This window comes from Esox lucius, chromosome 9 (assembly GCF_011004845.1).
Source record: "Esox lucius isolate fEsoLuc1 chromosome 9, fEsoLuc1.pri, whole genome shotgun sequence".
Taxonomy (NCBI): Eukaryota; Metazoa; Chordata; class Actinopteri; order Esociformes; family Esocidae; genus Esox; species Esox lucius.
Genome location: NC_047577.1, coordinates 19,026,362 through 19,047,747, shown reverse-complemented (window position 1 = coordinate 19,047,747; position 21,386 = coordinate 19,026,362). Strand labels below are relative to the sequence as shown.

Sequence of the window (21,386 nt, the reverse complement as noted above, 5' to 3'; positions counted from 1 at the left end):
ATTCCACTAATTAACCCTGACAAGGCGCACTTGTGAAGTGAAAACCATTTCAGGTGACTACCTCATGAAGCTCAATGAGAGAACACCAAGGGTTTGCAGCGATATCAAAAAAGCAAAGGGTGGCTACTTTGAGGAATCTAAAACATGAGACATGTTTTCAGTTATTTCACACTTTTTTGTTAAGTACATAATTCCATGTGTTCATTCATAGTTTTGATGCCTTCAGTGAGAATCTACAATGTAGATATGAAGAAAACGCATTGAATGAGAAGGTGTCCAAATTTTGGCCTGTACTGTATGTAATGTCAGAATTCTCTTCAAGTGCTGCCTGTTAAATACATTCTAATTACAAAATATGATTTTCTTTTTTCCTTTAAGCGGTAAATAAACCAGGGTATAACAGCAATCTATGCTTCAGTTTTGTTCACTACAGAGACATTAAATACTTGACATTACAGGAAACTAATAAGTCCAAATGTTGGGTCCTCTTTTGCAAACATTGTGTGTGTGGATTTACAAAGCAGAACTGCGGCTGTTGTCACTGTCGTTATCTCTCTTGTCTCTGTCAAATTCTGGCTCTGCCTCCTGTGAGGTCTTCATCTTCCTGGATGACCTTCCCCCCTGAAAAGAAATTACCACATCAAATGTTTGTGCTGAACAAAATCACATTCTGTGTATCTAAATATCTTGAGAGGGTATCGGTTCTTACCCGTTCAGGTCCTTTTACCCACACATCATCATTTCTAAAGCAAAATAAAAAAAGTGCATGAGAGAGCTACATATTGTCCAAAACAACTTAACGGATCATTGATTTGAAATCGTGTTTATTCATTTCTATCCAGTTGTCATTTAAATAGTCTCAAAAGGATGTCTCAGAGGTCATGATGTGTTGCAGTAAGACGTTTTGCAGATTTAAAAAAAAAAAAAACATACTTGTATGCTTCACTATTCCTGTCGATGTCAAAGCTTTCCTTATAAGGGTCTCCGTTGAATCGTTTCATCCTTCTGAACCTGAAAGGACAAGATAACACGGTGGAAGCACCCGTGTTTTGCTCACAGTAATTCGTATTGGAGTCGTTTTGGGAATAAAGGAGACTTAAATGCCAATGGGGCTGATGGTCCAACATTGAAGTCCGTCATTTTTCAACCAGACTGATACTGTTAGCAAACAACTGGCATTTGGCAAACACACATACTTACTTGATAATGGTAAATGTCACCATCGCAATCAATCCTAACAGGCTCAGGCCGAACAGGACACCCAGGGCGATTACGACCACCTGGTCAGTGTTTGGGTCGGCTGACTCCTCCTCCACCATAAGTTCAACCCCCGCCCCAAACACTTTTTCAAGCTCCACCTCAACCTTGTTCGCCTCACTCCACAACTTGCTGTTGGTGAGATTGCAGAATATTAATTCAGGAGGACATTACTGAAAGTTCAGTTTGAACAGACTTTGTGTTTTTTTTAATTAGTTAAATTTTCTTTCCACACTGCTGTATTGCTAAAAGCCTACAAACTCAACTGTGTCCAGGCAAATCAATGTGTGTCTAGGCAAACCCAACTGTGTCCAGGCAAACCAATGTGTGTCCAGGCAAACTGTCAGTGGAGGAAACTAAACTGTGAACTCCAGCAGCTTTGCTGTCTGTTGAAATGGCCCGCTCACTTAAACTGATGCCCAAAATTAGCTTTGCAGGCACTTGAGCTGCCTCTGGAGGTCGCTAGAGAGCGATGAGTACAGGAAATTCCTGCTGGTAATGCCTCTTCGGTCAATGTCAACTAAATTAAATGGGGCTTCCCAGCCACTCGTCAGACATCATCATAGTCAAGCCTATAATCTTTTCGAATGAGTATGGTCTACTTTAACTTTGTTTTACAGTATGTACGCACGCAGTTAAAGCCTCTGACCAGTAACCGGAAGATAATGCTATACAAATCCCAGAATCGGCAAGGCACTGAGAAGTCAGTTACTATAAATGAGAACTTCACATTGTTCTTACTTTCTCACGTCCTTGGCAGGTATGACTACACCAACGTCTGTGGCAATGAAGCTGACATACGTCTTGGGGGCATTCTGAGTTCTCAGGGATGCAAAAGCTGCTCCACTGCTGCTAGAAACCCCAATGACATTCACAGTCCAGTCCAGAGAGTGCCCTAAAGACCTAAGAGATGGAGAGAGATCAAGATTAGGAACCACTCAAGAGCAATCAGGATTGTATGAGTGAGAAAGAACCTTGTCTAACAACCCCACCAAGGAAAGAACATACATGTCCATATTATGTTGTACATAAACGTTTGTTTCAAATCTGTCTTACTCTTCCATCTCAGGGACCTTTGTCGCCACATCATAGGTGGGCCGGTTGAGGGAGATGACCACAACATCACTGCTGACACTTCCCTGTACGTCCACCTGGGGGCAGAGTAGAGACACACTTGATCTAATGTGCCAAGTCATCAGCGTTAACTGTAAGCACGTTACACTGTTATCACCACTCACTTCCACTCTGGTTGTTGCATGGAGTCCTTCAGGATCTGTGGCCTTCACCAGCAGGGCGGTTATCTGTCCCTCTAATCCTACCGCTGACACCACGTACACTTGACCTGTTGAGCGGTCCACACCAAAAGACAGGCTGTGCTCAGACAGGCTGTACTCCAGGCGTCCCCTTTCCCCGATGTCAAGATCTGTTGCCTGGGAAGACGGGAGAAGAGTGGGTGAATGACAATGGAAACGCTCAATGATTAAATGTTTGACAAGGCACCAGGGATGTTGTAATGCCCGAGCTGTTCACTAAAAATTTTAATTAGTTACCTGAACTTGGACCACAGGGTATTTGTATGGGGCAACGCTGAAGATCTTGGTTTTGTAGGTCTCTTCCTTAAACTCTGGAGCCTCATTCACATCTTCCACACGCACCCTGACCTAAGAAGGGGGGTGTGAAGGATGAAAGGCTACCAAGCGACACATATCCTGTATATCTGTTTACCAAGTAAAGGCACACAATGGTTCCTACCATTGTGACGGCAGAAGTAGGGGGATCCCTGGAGTCCACTGCCTTCACCTCCAGGATGTACCACTCCTCGGTTTCCCGGTCTAGTGGCTTTTTGGCAGTCAGCGCTCCAAGGTCATCGATGGAGAACAGGTCGGTGTGCGTGCTCAGGACGTAAGTGATCGTGAACAGGGGGTTCCCTGACGTTGCCTTCACTGTCCCCACGCCCCTCCCCTGCGGTTCATTCTCCGGAATACTGAAGTTGTAGGAGGAGCTCTCAAAGGCCACACCCTCTTCCAGACTGACAGTTTTCAGGAACACCTGGACTTTGGCTAGGTGGTGGAAAGAGAGAATTTGCACGTACATGTAGTGTCAGTCACTTATTCATATTAAAATACTCCACAATAACACAACCCTATGCTATTTACATTTAAGTTTTTTGGCAGACACTCTAATCTAGAGCAAGTTGAGTGCTCCCACAACCCTGGCGTTGTGAGCGCTGTACTCTTACATCTGAGCTACACGGGTTACTCAACACAGACACAAGCCCCATGGTGATGCTGGATTCCTCACCTGTTGAGTTCAGAGGAAAGTGTCCACTGTCCTTTGCCATTGCTGTGAGTTGAATCGTAGTGTCCTCTGTGACACCAGACAGGTCAGAGGCCACGGTCACTTCACCTGTACTGCCGTTCAGGGCCAAGAGAGGGGAACTGTCTGGGGAGAAACTAGGGAGCCAGAGTAGAACCATTTGATATAAAATTCAATGCAAAAACGAAGACAATTGCAATATTATTCATATCCACTGACACAAGGATTGTTTAAGCCAATTTTCCTACTAAATGGTAATGTAAAACTCTCTCTCTACTAGCTGTGGGGGAAATGGACTGGGGGGGGGGAAGTACAACTGTGTGAGGGTCGGACTGCAGTAGACAACCAACCTGTACGTGATGAGTGCATTCAAGCCCATGTCACGGTCTGTAGCAAAGAGGGTCATCAGCACATCCCCCACCTTGGCGTTCTTCACCAAGATGCTCTTAGAGTATGTGTCCGCACTGAACACTGGGGCATTGTCATTCTCATCCGTCACGCTCACTTGTATGCTGGTGATGTTCTGGTGGGGAGGGATTGGAACTGATCAAACCAGCTTTGTGTAAGATCATACTTCAATCAATCAAATGTATTTATAAAGCCCTTTTTACAACAGCAGTTGTCACAAAGTGCTTTACAGAGACACCAGGCCTTAAACCCCAAGGAGCAAACAACAGTAGTGTTGGATTTCAGTGGCTAGGAAAAACTCCCTAAGAAGGCAGAATTTTAGGAAGAAACCTAGAGAGGACCCAGGCTCAGAGAGGTGACCAGTCCTCTTCTGGCTGTGCCGGGTGAGATATTAAGAGTCCAATTAGAATGTATCCGGGATCTTGTCCTTTCGGTCATGACCCAAAGCTCATGACCATAGGTGAGAGTAGGAACGTAGATTGACCGGTAAGTTGAGAGCTTCGCCTTGCGGCTCAACTCTTTCTTCACCACGACAGACCGATACATCGACCGCATTACTGCAGAAGCTGCACCGATCCGTCTGTCAATCTCCTGTTCCATCCTTCCCTCACTCGTGAACAAGACCCCTAGATACTTAAACTCCTCCACTTGAGGCAAGAACTCTCCACCAACCTGAAGTGGGCAAGCCACCCTTTTCCGACTGAGGACCATGGCCTCGGATTTGGAGGTACTGATTTTCATCCCCACCGCTTCACACTCGGCTGCATACCGTCCCAGCGCATGCTGAAGTTTTGAAGGGGCCAACACGACATCATCCGCAAAGAGCAGAGACGAAATCGTGTGGTCCCCAAAACTGACACCCTTTCCCGGGGAGGCTGAGAAGTGTGATCCCCCTGTAGTTGGAACACACCCTCCGGTCCCCCTTCTTAAAAAGAGGGACCACCACCCCGGTTTGCCACCCCAGAGGCACTGTCCCCGACCGCCACGCGATGCTGCGGAGGCGTGTCAACCAAGACAGCCCCACAACATCCAGAGACTTGAGGTACTCAGGGCGGATCTTATCCAACCCCGGTGCCTTGCCACAGAGGAGTTTCTTGACTACCTCAGTGACTTCAGCCCAGGTGATGGACAAGTCCACCTCTGAGCCCTCAGCCTGTGCTTCCTCAATGGAAGACGTGACGGCAGGATTGAGGAGATCCTTGAAGTACTCCTTCCACTGCCTGACGACATCCCCAGTTGAGGTCAACAGCTGCCCACCTCCACTGTAAACAGCGTTGGTAGGGCACTGTTTCCCTCTCCTGAGGTGCTGGACAGTTTGCCAGAATCTCTTCGAGGCCAGCCGATAGTCCTTCTCCATGGCCTCACCAAACTTCTCCCAGGCCCGAGTTTTTGCCTCCACAACCACCCGGGCTGCAGTCTGCTTGGCCTGCCGGTACCTGTCAGCTGCCTCAGGAGTCCCACAAGTCGACCAGGCCTGATAGGACTCCTTCTTCAGCTTGACAGCATCCTTTACTTCCGGTGTCCACCACCGGGTTCGGGGATTGCCGCCTCGACAAGCACCGGAGACCTTACGGCCACAGCTCTGAGCGGCCGCTTCGACAATGGAGGTGGAGAACATGGTCCACTCGGACTCAATATCTCCATCCTCCCTCTGGATCCAGTCGAAGCTCTGCCGGAAGTGGGAGTTAAAGATCTCTCTGACAGGAGACTTGGCCAGACGTTCCCAGCAGACCCTTACAGTACGCTTGGGTCTGCCGAGTCTGTCCAGCTTCCTCCCCCGCCATCGGATCCAACTCACCACCAGGTGGTGATCAGTTGACAGCTCCGCCCCTCTCTTCACACGAGTGTCCAAGACATACAGCTGCAGGTCAGATGAAACGACAACAAAGTCGATCATCGACCTACGGCCTAGGGTGTCCTGGTGCCACGTGCACTGATGGACACCCTTATGCTTGAACATGGGGTTCATTATGGACAAACTGTGACTATCACAGAAGTCCAATAACTGAACACCGCTCGCGTTAAGATCAGGGGGGCCGTTCCTCCCAATCACAGCCCTCCAGGTGTCACTGTCGTTGCCCACGTGGGCGTTGAAGTGCCCCAGTAGAACGATGGAGTCCCCAGTCGGAGCACTTTCCAGCACCCCTCCCAGAGACTCCAAGAAGGTCGGGTACTCTGCACTGCTTTGGCCCATAGGCACAAACAACAGTGAGAGACCTATCCCCGACCCGTAGGCGCAGGGAAACGACCCTCTCGTTCACCGGGGTAAACTCCAACACATGGCGGCAGAGCTGGGGATTTCCATCATTAAAGGGTTTTTTAACCGCTCTTAGTCTGACCCGTCGCCCAGGACCTGTTTGCCTTGGGAGACCCTACCAGGGGCATATAGCCCAGACAACATAGCTCCTAGGGTCACTCGGGTACTCAAACCCCTCCACCACTAAACCCCACTTCACTTGCTAAGCTTTGCTCTTTTGTTAACTTTGCAACTATCCAGGCTAGTCTAAATACTTCCAACTTGGTGGAGCACCACATTCGCTCCGATTTTCTGGAGGCTTGCTTAAGTTCTCTAGTATTGTCTGTGTACCAGGGAGCAAGTTTCTTGTTGCGTATTTCTTTAGTTTTTAGTGGTGCAACTGTGTCTAATGTATTTCGCAGTGTTGAGTTTAGATCCTCGATTTGATCGTTTACAGATTTATTTACTCTGTTGTTAATGAGCGAACTTGTAAGAATATCAAGGAATTTATTTGTAGTCCGAGAATTTATAGTACGGCTTTTGAAACTCATTGTTTGCAGAGCAAGTGGATTTCTTGTTTTAACGGTAAATGTAATAAGACAGTGATCCGATAATCCAGGATTTTTGGGGGAAATTATTAGATCTACAATATATATTTCTCGTGACAGGACTAAATCTAAGGTATGATTGTGGCAATGTGTTGGACCTGAGACATGTTGGATAAAACCCATTGAGTCAATTAAGGCTTCAAAGGCTTTTTGAAGAGGATAATTGGACTTTTCCATATGAATATCGAAATCGCCAAAAATTTGAATACCATCTGCCATGACTACAAGGTTAGACAATAATTCTGGAAACTCAGTGAGGAACATTGTGTATGGCACGGGGGGCCTATAAATAGTAGCTATGTAAAACGATTTATCAGCCTGGTTAACATCGAAAAATTCGAAAAAGGTTTGGCAGGTTGCCAGGTAGGTAACAGCAGGCAGCTTACAGCACGTCAACAAACTGTAATCTCAACAATCCCACAATACTTTACAGGGATACTTTGTGTAGTTTGTGACTTGATGTGGAATGGTTGTGAACGCTATTGTTCAGGAGTATAATATTTTTAAGGAAGGAATGGGAATCCTCTCTGAACATTTATTTCAGGACTTTGATTTGTCCTTCAGAGTTCTTGTTATTCTGTCTACCTAATGCACTATGAATGACAATAGTCATGTATTCCATGGCCAATGTCTTTCCCTTCTCTGTATCCAGGCACATTGTAATGAATGGAATCTTGGCTGAGCAAGGTTCCTAGTCTCCATCTATGTGTGGTAGACTAGACCTTGGGCCTGTCAGAAACCTCTACAAGTCTCCCTTTTGGGGGAATGTCTTAATAGCAGCAGGGGGCTTCTGTTCCTTTATTGTAAAGGTAAACAGGACTCTATTCCTTATTGGGAGACCTGAGTTTACAAAAGTTTACGAAACCACCTGTAGTAACAAGCCCCAGCTGTAATGTGTGAGCTTTCACCAAGTTGTCTAGGCAACTGAAATCCTGTCATTTCCTGTCTCCTGGATCTATGTCTATGTGCAACCTCACATTCTCTAGGCTACATCATGGCGACAACTATTCCTTGTGTGTGCGTTTAGTAAGGACTAGTGGCGTCATCTTGTACAGTTGGGAAGGAGTATTAGTTCCAAGCGTGGCAATGTCAAATCAGAACAACCGTCATGACACTACTCTGTGTTGGTTTCTGTACTTGTACTCTGTGTTTGTAAAGGTACTTGTTCCCATATATACGATTAAACCTGAAATAAAGAACTGTTATTCTAACGACTGGAGAGTTTTTACGTGATAAATTGCGAAACATTTATCCATCCTCCACGCATTTATGGCATTCGTTTCATTTTGGACCTCTACAAAGGGTAGCTTTTCTGTTTTGTATTGAGTACCTGTCTCTGGGGTGTCCCGTTGTCAGAGGCCACAATGACCAGCTCATAGACGTCCTTGGTCTCCCGATCCAGAGGACCCACAACCAGCAGCATCCCGTCCTGCGACACAGGGGACGCCAGCGTAAATGCTGATGATTAAGCTCATATGCCATGCTTCAATGTCCTCAACAGAAAATGGTTTGTCAATTATAAAAATCAAAAGCCCCTTGCTATTTAATAGAGTTTAATTCTTTGTTGGTCAAATATTTGTTTGACCCCTCAGTCATCCAACCTGAAATCCCAAAAGTGTCCTTGGTCAGTTGGACTCACCTCCCTGAAGCGGAAGAGCTTGGTGGATGAGGAGATGGACATGGTGACCTCTCCATTGGGGCCGAGATCTGAGTCTTTGGCTTGGATAAGGAGCACCTCTTTTGGGGACTTGTCGGAGTAATCCCCCTCAGGAAAGGGGATGGGGTCTGGAAGAGGAGGGAACTGTGGGGTGTTGTCATTATAGTCCTGAACGGTGATGTTGAGCCAGGCTGTAGCATTCAGGCCGTCAGTGGGTTGGTCTACCGCCACCACCTAGGAACAGTCAGAGGAGAAGTATTTTAACGCTGTCATAGTTGACCAACCCGAACGCATTTCATGGTAGTACTGACTATTAAAAAGAGCACTCTGCACTTATCCTTGTTGTTCCTGTTATTTGTTTAACTAAGTATCCCCCCCAAAATGATTGTCACCTTTATTAAAGCTGAACAAAAGCAACTTTTATGAAATTAGCCAAATAACAAATTATGTCTTGAAAGCTTAAAAATAGCTTTTTGACCTTGAGGCGGTCATTGTCTTGATTAACTTGTGAAGACAAACTTGTGAATCCAGATTTCCTCAATGATTGGGGATTTCATGTCCAATTGAACTTGTTCAATTAAAGTATAATTTTCCTTTTTCAAAGCATACAAAATAGGTCAGTATTTGTATTTTTTTATCAATGGCGCCAATTACTTGCAAGGATACTATATGAACTTATATGCTAGGAGCGTGTTTATTTTGGTGTCGAGGTGGGTCAACAGTTAAATATTATACAGTTGTGCTCAAAAGTTTGCATACCCTTGGATAATTAGTAATATATGTACCATTTATAAAGAAAACATGAGTGAGCGGGCTAAAAACTTCTTTTACTTTTTATGGGATTCACATTCAACTGTAGGTCATAACAGAATGGCACAATCATAAAACACAGCATGGCAACAAAGAAAAAAATAACATGACCCTTGTTCAAAAGTCTGCATACCCTTAGTTCTTAATACTGTGTATTGCCCCCTTTAGCATCAATGACAGCATGCAGTCTTTTTTAATAGTCTATGAGGCCCTGAATTCTTGCAGGTGGTATAGCTGCCCATTCGTCTTGGCAAAATGCCTCCAGGTCATGCAAAGTCGTAGGTCGTCTTGCATGAACCGCACATTTGACATCTCCTCAGAGTGGCTCGATGATATTAAGGTCAGGAGACTGTGATGGCCGCTCCAGAACCTTTACCTTTCTCTAGAGGGTCAACTTGGTCTTGTGCTTAGGGTCAATGTTGTGCTGGAAAGTCCAAGAGCGTACCATGCATAGCTTTCATGCAGAAGAATGCAAATTGTCTGCCAGTATTTTCTGATAACATTCTGCATTCATCTGCATTCATCTATCGTCATATTGTGCTCCTTGAAACAACCACACCGTCTTTTTCCAGAGCAGCCTGTATTTCTCCTGAGGTTACCTGTGGGTTTTTCCTTTGTATCCCGAACAATTATTCTGGCAGTTTTGGCTGAAATCTTTCTTGGTCTACTTGACTTTGGCTTGGTATCAAGAGATCCCCGAATTTTCCACTTCTTAATAAGTTTTTGAACAGTACTAACTGGCATTTGCAAAGCTTTGGATATCTTTTTATATCTTCTTCCATCTTTATAAAGTTCCATTACCTTGTTACGCAGGTCATTTGACAGTTCTTTTCTGCTCCCCATGGTTCAGTATCTAGCCTGCTCAGTGCATCCACGTGAGAGCTAACAAACTCATTGACTATTTATACACAGACACTAATTGCAATTAAAAAAGACACAGGTGTGGGAAATTCAGCTATAATTGCCATTTTCACCTGTGTGTGTCACTAGTGTGTCTGTAACAAGGCCAAACATTCAAGGGTATGTAAACTTTTGATCAGGGCCATTTGGGTGATTTCTGTTATCATTATGATTTAAAAAGGAGCCAAACAACTATGTGATAATAAATGGCTTCATATGATCACTATCCTTAAATAGAATACTTTTTTTTTGCATGATCAGTCATATGTTCTAAATCAATGCCAAAACTTCCCAATATCTGCATGAGCGCAACTGTACTCCAGTGGGTCCTTGTCCATTGTTAAGATATGAAAAATAACGCCATCGGCATTATAGTTAAACACATACACCCAACAGTACCCGGGTCTGTAATTGGATGTAAAGCCAATTAAAAGATTCTGATAAAGCACATGTTGATTGACGCAGCATGCAATCAAAAAATCAACACGCTAATGAAAATAAAATACCAAACTATACCTGTAAAATGTAGTTATCTTTTGTCTCTCTATCTAAGGTGACATCATTCTTCAGGGAAACTTCACCTTGACGGTTTATGTTGAAGGTGTCACTGGTAAAAATGAAGTAACCGTTGGAGAATCCACCCTAAAAAGAGTTCAAAGAGCACGGTTAATGTTGCATGTTAGGTTATCACTCCGACATTAGTCATAAGATAAGCCATCATGAGGTTGCATTGCTCTAACTGTGGCAATATATTGTCAGTCAAATTTAGAGGGTACTGTCAATAACTCTTGGTATCACGGCGATATATCAGGATGGACCTGGACCTGACCTCATCTTTGTCCGTGACGTTCAGGGTCTCAATTGTTGCTCCGCTTGCCAGGTTTTCAGAGACAGAGATGTCGTAACACTCCATGCTGAACTGGGGCGGGTTGTTGTTAACGTCTTTCACCCTCACCAGCACCGAGCCGTTTCCAAACAGAGATGGGCTCCCCCCATCTGCAGCCTGCACCATTAGCTGGTACACCTTCACTGATCCATAGTCCAAGACCTGAGCGAGACTGAGCGCTCCGGTGGAAGAGTTCAACTCGAACGCGGCCGGGATTGAGGGGGGGTCTTGGTGAGTTATGCTAAAAGTCACTGCACCGTTTGTGCCTTGGTCTGGGTCCACCGCTGCCAGCGTGATCAGTGTTTTACCCAGCGACTCCGTTTCTAAGACCTCAACCACGTATTCCGTTTCGGAGAAAACCGGCGCATTGTCGTTGACGTCAGATACCTGAATGGTCAGCGTGGCGGTGGCTGAGCGGGCCGGACGACCCTGGTCCTGAGCAACCACCTCCAGGAGGAACTCGGCTTTGGTCTCTCTGTCCAGTCGCCCAGCCAGGAGCACCATCCCTGTCCTGGGGTCGATAGCGAACTGCCCCTCGCCTCCCTGGAGGGCATAGCGGAGTTCTCCATTGAAGCCGTCGTCTGCGTCCGTGGCACTCACGGCTGTGATGTTGGCCCCTACCGCTGTATCTTCAGGGACTGGGTGTGTTAAGGAGCTGGCGGCAAACACAGGGCTGTTGTCGTTGATGTCGACCACTTGGATCGCGACAGTTGCCTCATCGCTGCTGGTGCTGTCCGAGATAGAAATCCGGACTGAGTAGTTGCTTTGGGTCTCATAGTCCAGTTTGATCTTGGAGGTGAAAATGCCTTTGGAGTCTATGGCGAACTTGTCAGCGTCAGTCAAAACCTGAAGTGTTACAGGAGTCACTGGAACTGCTGCCAGGAAGGTCACCTATACACAAGGATGCAATCATGTTATTGAAGTTTGTGGTTACTTTTTTTCGTTTCTTTATTATACCCTTTTTTTCCCTTTCTCAATTTTGTCCTATTCAATTGTATCTTGTATATTGTAATTGTATCTAGTAGCTTTGTCTCATCCCAACAACTCTCAATGGTTTCGGGAGAGTTTAAAAGGCTTAGTAAGCCTTCTTTCAAAGCATCCATGCCATTTGGGAGAGTTGAAAATCTTAGTAAGTCTTCTTCCAAGCATCCAAGCCATTCTGCTTTTTTACACAGTGCTTTTTCCACCAAAGGTCAATGGCTCAATGCATCTGAATGCACGCTCTATCACCTGACAACCTCAGTTAGCTTTGCCGGCCCTGGAGATGGGAGTTGTTAAAGCAAGATGACATCCCTGCTGACCAAGCCTCCCCCTCCCTGGGTGATGCTGGGCACAGTCAAAGTCAAAGATTAGACATAGTAGTTCTGGAGAGGTTCACCTTAACGATTGTTACCCCTGGTTGCTTCTCTTCCTCTATGCTGCCCTGATAGGTGTTCAGCAGGAACTGGGGTTTGGAATCTCCAGGTGCCAGGATCTCCACTGGCACTGAAGATGATTGAGACAGGCGACCCCCTATAGGACAGTAGAGGAACATCACTAGTCAATTTGGGGTCCAATTGTTTTTGAAACTCAAAATAAAATAAGTATTTGAAACAATGAGGGGTAGATCAGTTCAACCATTGCATATATAACATCTTATATTTTGGAACATATCGAATCCCTTTTATTTTTCCTTCATTACATTTCACTTCCCCATCCCCATAAAAGCCCACCACCCACATTAACCCACTTTCTAATGTCCCCCATCCCCCAATGGCCCTCTATTTCCTGTATATTTAGAAAAAATGGAAAGCAACATTCATGATCATCCATCTGCCGCAGTGTTCATCGTTAACCCAATAGATCTGAACTTTAACCTTCACTATTTGTCACACGCTAAGTTCCGCGTTCTGAAGCGAGAACGTTCACAAACTCACCATCTTTTGCGGTTACATACAGAGAGAACCGGATCCGGTTTTCCTCCAGAGGAACAGTTTTGTTCAGTTTGATCTCTCCCGTGTTTTCATCAATGGTGAAATACCCTTCCAGGTTTCCAAACTCTATTGAGTATTTGACCTGCCCGTTCAAACCGGCATCCGCGTCTGCAGCTTCAACCTAGCAATTGCGTACATCAAAATGACTCATGGTGTTATCATTTTCCATTTAGAATACTGCACCTTTGGACCTAATCATATGACAAAGAAGATATCACTGTTTTCCTGGATCTGTCGTGAAAAACCCAAGTCCACAACGACTAAAACAAAAAGCACTTCAACTCAGGAACTTGTGAATCCAATAGACTTTAATGAAAATCATACAAGAATGACAGACATTAAAGCCAGGTCCTTCTGCAGATACACCCCCAATTCTAAGTCCGGGACCATGGCTTTTGTACAAAAACTTTTACCCATAACGCCATCTGACCATTCTTAGAGAGTCCCCTGAAGTGGGGCCCTCTCCCTTGTTCTCAGTTTCTTCCTGAGTGTTCTTAATTAAGACTACTCATGACGACCTCATGGTTAATTTTTGGGTCGTCCTTCCAATGAACTCAACACAGTCATACATTTTAGGGTCGTAACTGTCTGTGTACAGGAGGATACTATACAGTATTAGGGAGGCCACTCATGGTGACCCCCGGATCAAGATGTACATATCATGGTGAGAGCTCACTGTCCAGCCGAGTGTGTGGGTGAAATATATCATGTGGGAAGTCGCTGTCAGTGTGTCTGGATTTCACATGAAGTGATTAATTAAACATGCATAATGATATATTCATAACACGTGTGATTATAAGCAATTTACAGAAAAATCCCTCACACATCGTAAAGGCCTCTTGATGAAACCCTTAAACAGCTGCGCTGACTAATTGAGGGCCAAGTTTAGAAATCATCTCACCTGGGTAATGTACATCCCCAGGGTTTGGTTCTTGAAAACCTTGCCCTCGTACTTGTGGCTTCCAAAGAGAGGACGGTTGTCATTCTCATCAAGGAGGGTGATGTTCACATCTGCGGTAACATTGTGGTTGGGCAAGTTGTTTTCCCGCGCTTCAATCTTATTATAAGATGTTGGAAAGATGAAGAGGTGTTCAACAGTGTACTAACTGTCATGCCCGCTGCCCATGGTGATCAACTTCTGGTGATATGCGGTGTACTTTTTTGCACATTGTACCCAGCATTACCAAGTGCCACTACGCCTGGAGTTATTTTTTTAGTCATTCACAGGTTCCTTGCTGATTCATGAATAAATGTGATATACGCGCTAAGTTCTGTTATGTGTTAGACTGTTAGTCGGTTAGAAGAAACCTCCTGACCTGAAATGCGAAGCTTCCAACAGTCTCTCTGTCAAGGTCAGCGGAGGTCTTCACTGTGACAGTCCCATCCGAACTTATAGAGAAAGGTGACGTGTCCGGAATGATCCGGAATGTTCCCACAAATCCACCCTGAGACAAATACAAATGTGTTCATATCAAATTGGGTGAAAAAAGAGCTTGAGTGTGACAGAGTATTTAGCAAACGTAGAAACTCTGTGAAATGCATATTTGTGGTGTAAGCCCATCACCAATTTCTTCTGTGTATCTAACATCTAGGTGGTACCTCATCCGGGTCAGTGACTGTCGCTCTGAAAATAACAGTGTCTTTTGGCGAGTTCTCCAATAATTCCACAGAGTAGCTGGCTTTGTTGAATTCTGGTGCATTATCATTCACATCCTCTATGCTAACAGACACAGAGGCATCAGCAGTCTTTTGGCTGTCATCCTGTTGGGATGCCTTGTAGAAAAATATAGATGTTGAGACTCTTAGTAGCAGTACAGTTCTAACTGCAGTCTTATACAACTTAAATGGACCATCTGTGTTTGCTCCAACATATTTTAACTATAAATTATTAACATGCATCCGCTAATTCTTGAAGAACAACACTTCTAAACTAAGCATCAATTGAAATATCTCTTTAAAAGTTTATAACAGTGTATATAAAAACGAATTTAAAGAAAAGACACTGTACATCTTCAAAAATAGAATTGTTTTATCATGGATGGTCAGTCCTTGAATCTTTACCTTGATACTGACAGTGACGGATGGTATTTCCTCTCTGTCCAGCCCATTCACCACAGAGATGACCCCAGTGTTGGCGTCAATGTTAAAGTTACTCAAATACTTGCTTGGCGATACTGATAGGAAAGTCAAACCACATGTCACTTCAACCTTTCATGACAGATAGTGGCCTGGGGTGGTCCAGCAGTCTAACCTGCTGCCTCCAATGCATAAATACTGTATAGGTTCAATTCCATCCTACTTCTGGGTCTACAGTTTATAAAATATAAAATGCCCCAAAACAGAACCATGCAAACTGCCTTGATAAATGTCACTGGCATAACTTAATGTTTATTATGTAAATGTATTTGGATTATTTTCATATCATTCTGTTTAATTATTTTTCCTGATTGGAGTTGTAGTCCAAATCTGTAATACAAACGTAAGGTAGATTACCTGATCTGATTGTATAAACTATGGCCACATTGATGCCAGTGTCTCCATCTTGGGCATGGATGGCCTCTGGTTGGATGCTTTGGAAAGGCCCTTGCTGAAGATAAGATTATGTATTTGAACAGACAACACAGCAGTGGCAACACATTGGCAACATAGCGGCTTCGCAGAGAGATTAAGGATGTGTCATGGTGTGATGGTGTGTGCATGCTCACATGGTTCTGGATGTGTGATGGTGTGTGCATTATCACATGGTTCTGGATGTGTCATGGTGAGATGGTGTGTGGATGCTCACGTGGTCCTGGATGTGTCATGGTGTGATGGTGTGTGCATAATCACATGGTTCTGGATGTGTCATGGTGTGATGGTGTGTGGATGCTCACGTGGTTCTGGATGTGTCATGGTGTGATGGTGTATGCATGCTCACGTGGTTCTGGATGTGTCATGGTGTGATGGTGTGTGCATTATCACATGGTTCTGGATGTGTCATGGTGTGATGGTGTGTGGATGCTCACGTGGTTCTGGATGTGTCATGGTGGGATGGTGTGTGGATGCTCACATGGTTCTGGATGTGTCATGGTGTGATGGTGTGTGCATAATCACATGGTTCTGGATGTGTCATGGTGTGATGGTGTGTGGATGCTCACGTGGTTCTGGATGTGTCATGGTGTGATGGTGTATGCATGCTCACATGGTTCTGGATGTGTCATGGTGTGATGGTGTGTGCATTATCACGTGGTTCTGGATGTGTCATGGTGTGATGGTGTATGCATGCTCACATGGTTCTGGATGTGTCATGGTGTGATGGTGTGTGGATGCTCACGTGGTTCTGGATGTGTCATGGTGTGATGGTGTGTGGATGCTCACGTGGTTCTCCTGGATGGTAGCCTGGTAAAGGCTGTGACTGAAATAGGGACTCAGATTATCAAAGTCGGTAATTTCCAGGAGAACATTTGCTGTGTCGAAGAGGCCACCATTATCCTAAAAAAAGAATTCCAGACAGAGATTTAATTGAGACACATGGCTATCCGTTTTTAACAGAGAAAATAATAACATGCAGAAATCACCTACCCGCGCCTCTACAGTGAAGTTATAGTTTTGGGCGAAGTTGTAGTTTAAAGGTCTCTTCAGGATTATAGACCCATCGCCGCGGATCTCAAATTCAGCTGGTGCTGGGGCCTATGTTAGAAGACCATGAGGAACATCAGCCAAGTCATTGTGGAACAGTATTAGAATACACCGATCAGCCATAACATTATGACCCGATCAAGTGAAGTGAGTAACACTTGTTATCATGGCACCTGTAAGTGGGTGGGATATATTAGACAAGTGAACATTCTGTCTTTAAAGTTGATGTGTTAGAAGCAGGAAAAATGGGCAAGCGTAAGGATCTGAGTGACTTTGACAAGGGCCAAATTGTGATGGCCAGATGACTGGGTCAGAGCATCTCCAAAACTGCAGCCCTTGGGGGGTGTTCCTGGTCTGCAGTGGTCAGTACATATCAAAAGTGGTCCAAGGAAGGAAAAGCAGTGAACCGGCAACAGGGTCATGGGTCGCCAAGGCTCATTGATGCACGTGGGGATCGAAGGCTGGCTTATGTGGTCTGATCCAACAGACGAGCTACTCTAGCTCAAATTGGTGAAAAAGTAAAGGCTGGTACTGATAGAAAGGTGTCAGAACACACAGTGCATCGCAGTTTGTTGAATATGGGGCTGTGTAGCCGCAGACCAGTCAGGGTGCCCATGCTGACCAATGTCCACTTCCAAAAGCACCTACAATGGGCACGTGAGCGTCAGAACTGGACCACGGAGCAGTGGAAGATGGTGGCCTGGTCAGATGAATCACATTTCCTTTTACATCACGTGGATGGCCGGGTCTGTGCGCGTCGCATACCCGGAGAACACATGGCACCAGGATGCACTATGGGAAGAACGCAAGCCAACAGAGGCAGTATGATGCTTTGGGTAATGTTCTGCTGGGAAACCTTGGGTCCTGCTATTCATGTGTATTTTACTTTTACACGTACCACCTACCTAAGCATTGTTGCAGGCCATGTACACCATTTCATGGCAACAGTATTCCCTGATGGCACTGGCCTCTTTCAGCAGGATAATATGCCCTGCCACAAAGCAAAAATGGTCCAGGAATGGTTTGAGGAGCACAACAATGGGTTCAAGGTGTGTTGACTTGGCCTTCAAATTCCCCAGATCTCAATCCAATGGAGCATCTGTGGGATGTGCTGGACAAACAAGTCCGATCCATGGAGGCCCCACATCTCAACTTACAGGACATAAAGGATCTGCTGCTAATATCTTGGTGCCAGATACCACAGCACACCTTCAGAGGTCTAGTGGAGTCCATGCTTCGAAGGGTCAGGGCTGTTTTGGCTGCAAAAGGGGGACCTACACAATATTAGGCAGGTGGTCATAATGTTATGGCTGATTGGTGTATGATCCATGTATTAATTTATAATATCCATTGAGTTACTCAATTCCTGCTGTAGATTCTAGACCTACATAGCACTGGCAGATTTTGTAGACCAGTTGTGGGGACAGTTGAAAACTAGGCGTTTATTTCGAGAGTTTAATATATTGATTGTATAATCTAAAAGGTTGAACAGATCATATTAGCACTCCTACATTGAGACTCGTTCTAAATACAGGTCAGAATATGACTCACCAAAACGCTGTATGTCAATCGGTTATGGGTTACGGTGATATCTGCATCAACGGCTTTAACCTGGATCACAGTAGTATCCACCGACTGTATCTGGAGGGACAAAAAAACAACACGTGAATGTGCAGGCTCTCTTTTGTCTCCTAAGGTGTAGGATGTAGAGGTTTTTGACATATTTTTTGCTTTAAACCACCACAGACAGCCTTACCTCAGATATTTCCTTTGAGTAAACTTTTTGCTCAAATACTGGCGCGTTGTCATTTAAGTCATTGAGAATAAGTTTTCGTTTGTTGGCCATCTAAAGAGATGTCAGCAGAATGTAATTACTTTTTGTACAATCATTTTAAACAGCATACAGAAGATATTAACTATAACTTTAATTACCTGGCCAGTCTCACAGACAACAGAATACCAAAGTTCCCCTCCAGTCTACAAGAGAGACAGAAAAAGAGATAGTATGGCAATCAAGAAAACCTTCATATAGTATATAGTCAATACAAAAGGATATACCCAAGGATAAACACTGTAGAACATTAACAGAGTTGTAGTACATCCTGGACCAGAGCTACAGTACATTGTAGTATGTCCTGGACCAGAGCTACAGAACATTGTAGTACATCCTGGACCAGAGCAACAGAACATTGTACTATGTCCTGGACCAGAGCTACAGAACATTGTAGTATGTCCTGGACCAGAGCTAAAGTCCACTGTAGTACGTCCTGGACCAGAGCTAGAGTTACAGAACATTGTAATATGTCCTGGACCAGAGCTACAGAACATTGTAGTACGTCCTGGACCAGAGCCAGAGTTACAGAACATTGTAATATGTCCTGGACCAGAGCTACCGTATATTGTATTATGTCCTGGACCAGAGCTACAGAACATTGTAATATGTCCTGGACCAGAGCTACAGAACTTTGTAGTATGTCCTGGACCATCAATCAATCAATCAAATGTATTTATAAAGCCCTTTTTACATCAGCAGATGTCACAGAGTGCTTTTACAAAACACCTGACCAGAGCTACAGTACATTGTAGTACGTCCTGGATCCGAGCTACAGTACATTGTAGTATTTCCTGGACCAGAGCTATATTGTAGAGAAGCCATAAACATCTCACCTTTGTAAATATATCTGTATCCAGTGCCATCTTGGTTTGGACTGTGGCATTTGTGCTCCCGGGGCTATATACTAACTCGAGGAAGTTGATGTGTCCTGGAAAGATGTTATCCTCAAGCTTAACAGTATTATCCGTGGGAATCCCACTGAGGACTTCAACTTCCCCTATTGAAGCATCAGAGGGAGACAAAAAATGATTGTGATGATAGTACCAGCAACTCTTATTGATTTCTAGGTTTAACCCATTTACATTAAGTGTTATAAAGCTGTAAGTGACAGGTCATCCCCCGTTAAGCTATTGTTCTCTCTTCCTGTGCAACCTGAAATGAGACATCGCTGACCAATGACAGGTCAGGTTTCATGTCTGAAACTGGTTATGCTAATAAATTGATAAGACACAGGCTGAGTGACTTATGAACTAGTGTAGTACTTGACTGCAATGGGTTTTACACATCAGTGATTAGTTTACCTTCATAATTTTCATTCACAGGTCCCAGGAACAGTTCTGACCCTGCTGCACAGTTAACCACAGAGGTACCTAAAAGAAAAGCAAAACATGGTATGGTTTGTATGGTTCTTGGTTTACAAATTCTGTGATATCTCTTTGAGTTTCGTCCAGCTCTCTCTGTTTTCACATTTCGAAGCCTTTGACGACTCTTTATCAAAGGGGCAACGGGGGGGCCTCAAACTCCTGAAAGTCCTTTTACGGTTACATTTACTGAACGTCAGGTCAATGTTACTGAACGTAACAATACAGACACTCTTATCCACGTTGACGCTCATGGCGTTCCAACCCACCACTGACCATGGAAACACGTGTGAGGAGGAAAATCAGTGCAGGAGTGAAATGGGTTTTATGTCGGGAAATAGAAAAAGAAAAAAAAGAAAAGAGAAATGCGTGGCTTGCTTATGTATTTAACCCTTGTGCTGTGGAAGCTCAGAGATTTAACAAGGACACACATTTCAGTTCCTGATTAAATGGTTTAATAACAAACCATTGAACATTTTAAAATATCTCAGAATGATGTTTCAATAATACAGCAAAAGCAAGATTTTGTCTTCTTAAAGCTGGTGGCAGCTCAGTTCCCACTAGTTTTTGGTGTTTCACAGTGTAGACCTTTTTTCAAACTGTATAGATTAATGTTCTACAGCCCTTCTTACTGATAATCCAGTTTGGTGTCAACCATCTCTCAATAAACTAATCTAAACCCTAGCCAGTAATGTACATAGAAATATAAAGAACATACATATTATAAAATAATCAGGCACTTTGCATTATCGAGCAGCCAGTAGTGAGTAAATACATGTTCAGATACCCCCACACAAACAAACCACCAGCAGGAATCGAGCCCACAACCCTGACGTTGAAAGCAGTGTGCTCTACAAACTGCGCAACACTGGACATTAGTGGTTTTCTGTCGTCTAGATACAGTGTATGTGTATTGTAAACTATTGACTTCGGACATCAGCCGTTGAAATGTAGCTTTCTGTACTCACCGATAGGCCCTCCTCTGACAGTGTGAACGCACAGTGAGCCTGACAAGAGAAACATCCGGATAAAACGTAGAGCAGCCATCATTGATGGTGTCGGCTTCATCCTATTTCACAGTACAGGCCACAGCACCGTGTTGACTGACTGATCGATTTCTTGAATTTACAAGGGATATTCAACTGGACACACCTTGTTGACCTCGCCATAATAGTTTCTCCATTTTTATGACAGGCAATTTATTGTTACTGCCTGACAACAGGGAAATAAACACGTTCAAAGGGCACTGACAACACAGTGTGTTGCGCATTCATTGTATTTAGCTTGTGCGCTATAGTATATATTATATTTTGCATGTGTATAATTTCCTGGTAGGCAGATAATGTGTGTTTTATCATTTTAACAGTGAGAGTGTCTTCTGTCATATTCGCTGCCATGTCAAGGCGCAAAATCTGGTCTGAATACAAGTTGATTCAAAATGCATTCCTTGGCTTGACAGCTCTGAGACACACTTAAGATGTGCTATAGAGGCACTGTAAAATCCCATACATTTGTGATAAAA

The 21,386-nt window shown here is 44.3% G+C and overlaps 1 protein-coding gene across 1 annotated transcript; it reads right to left on the bottom strand.

The window, feature by feature from the left end:
- Nucleotides 1-229: 229 nt before the first annotated feature.
- LOC105021536 (protocadherin Fat 4) lies at nucleotides 230-20,971 on the bottom strand. The gene is made up of 30 exons (XM_010889286.3): nucleotides 20,833-20,971; nucleotides 19,805-19,873; nucleotides 19,337-19,500; nucleotides 18,602-18,646; nucleotides 18,426-18,515; nucleotides 18,221-18,310; nucleotides 16,613-16,720; nucleotides 16,409-16,522; nucleotides 15,545-15,638; nucleotides 15,113-15,225; nucleotides 14,651-14,824; nucleotides 14,368-14,496; nucleotides 13,953-14,108; nucleotides 12,995-13,172; nucleotides 12,457-12,590; nucleotides 11,022-11,969; nucleotides 10,709-10,834; nucleotides 8,465-8,716; nucleotides 8,156-8,254; nucleotides 3,924-4,096; nucleotides 3,559-3,710; nucleotides 3,010-3,317; nucleotides 2,808-2,918; nucleotides 2,496-2,687; nucleotides 2,314-2,408; nucleotides 1,999-2,160; nucleotides 1,201-1,389; nucleotides 934-1,011; nucleotides 710-743; nucleotides 230-621 (listed from the first exon to the last, which is right to left on the bottom strand). Exons 1-30 carry the CDS (start codon nucleotides 20,930-20,932, stop codon nucleotides 514-516), a joined length of 4,785 nt encoding a protein of 1,594 aa, XP_010887588.2. The 5' UTR covers nucleotides 20,933-20,971; the 3' UTR covers nucleotides 230-513.
- Nucleotides 20,972-21,386: the final 415 nt, after the last annotated feature.

Coding starts and splice junctions, on each gene's coding strand:
- LOC105021536 (XM_010889286.3), bottom strand. CDS start 20,932: ATGAAGCCGACACCATCAATGATGGCTGCTCTACGTTTTATCCGGATG. Junction 12,591..12,994: donor GTATGTAACCGCAAAAGATG/GTGAGTTTGTGA, acceptor ACTGTCCTATAG/GGGGTCGCCTGTCTCAATCA. Junction 1,012..1,200: donor GTGACATTTACCATTATCAA/GTAAGTATGTGT, acceptor TTGTCCTTTCAG/GTTCAGAAGGATGAAACGAT.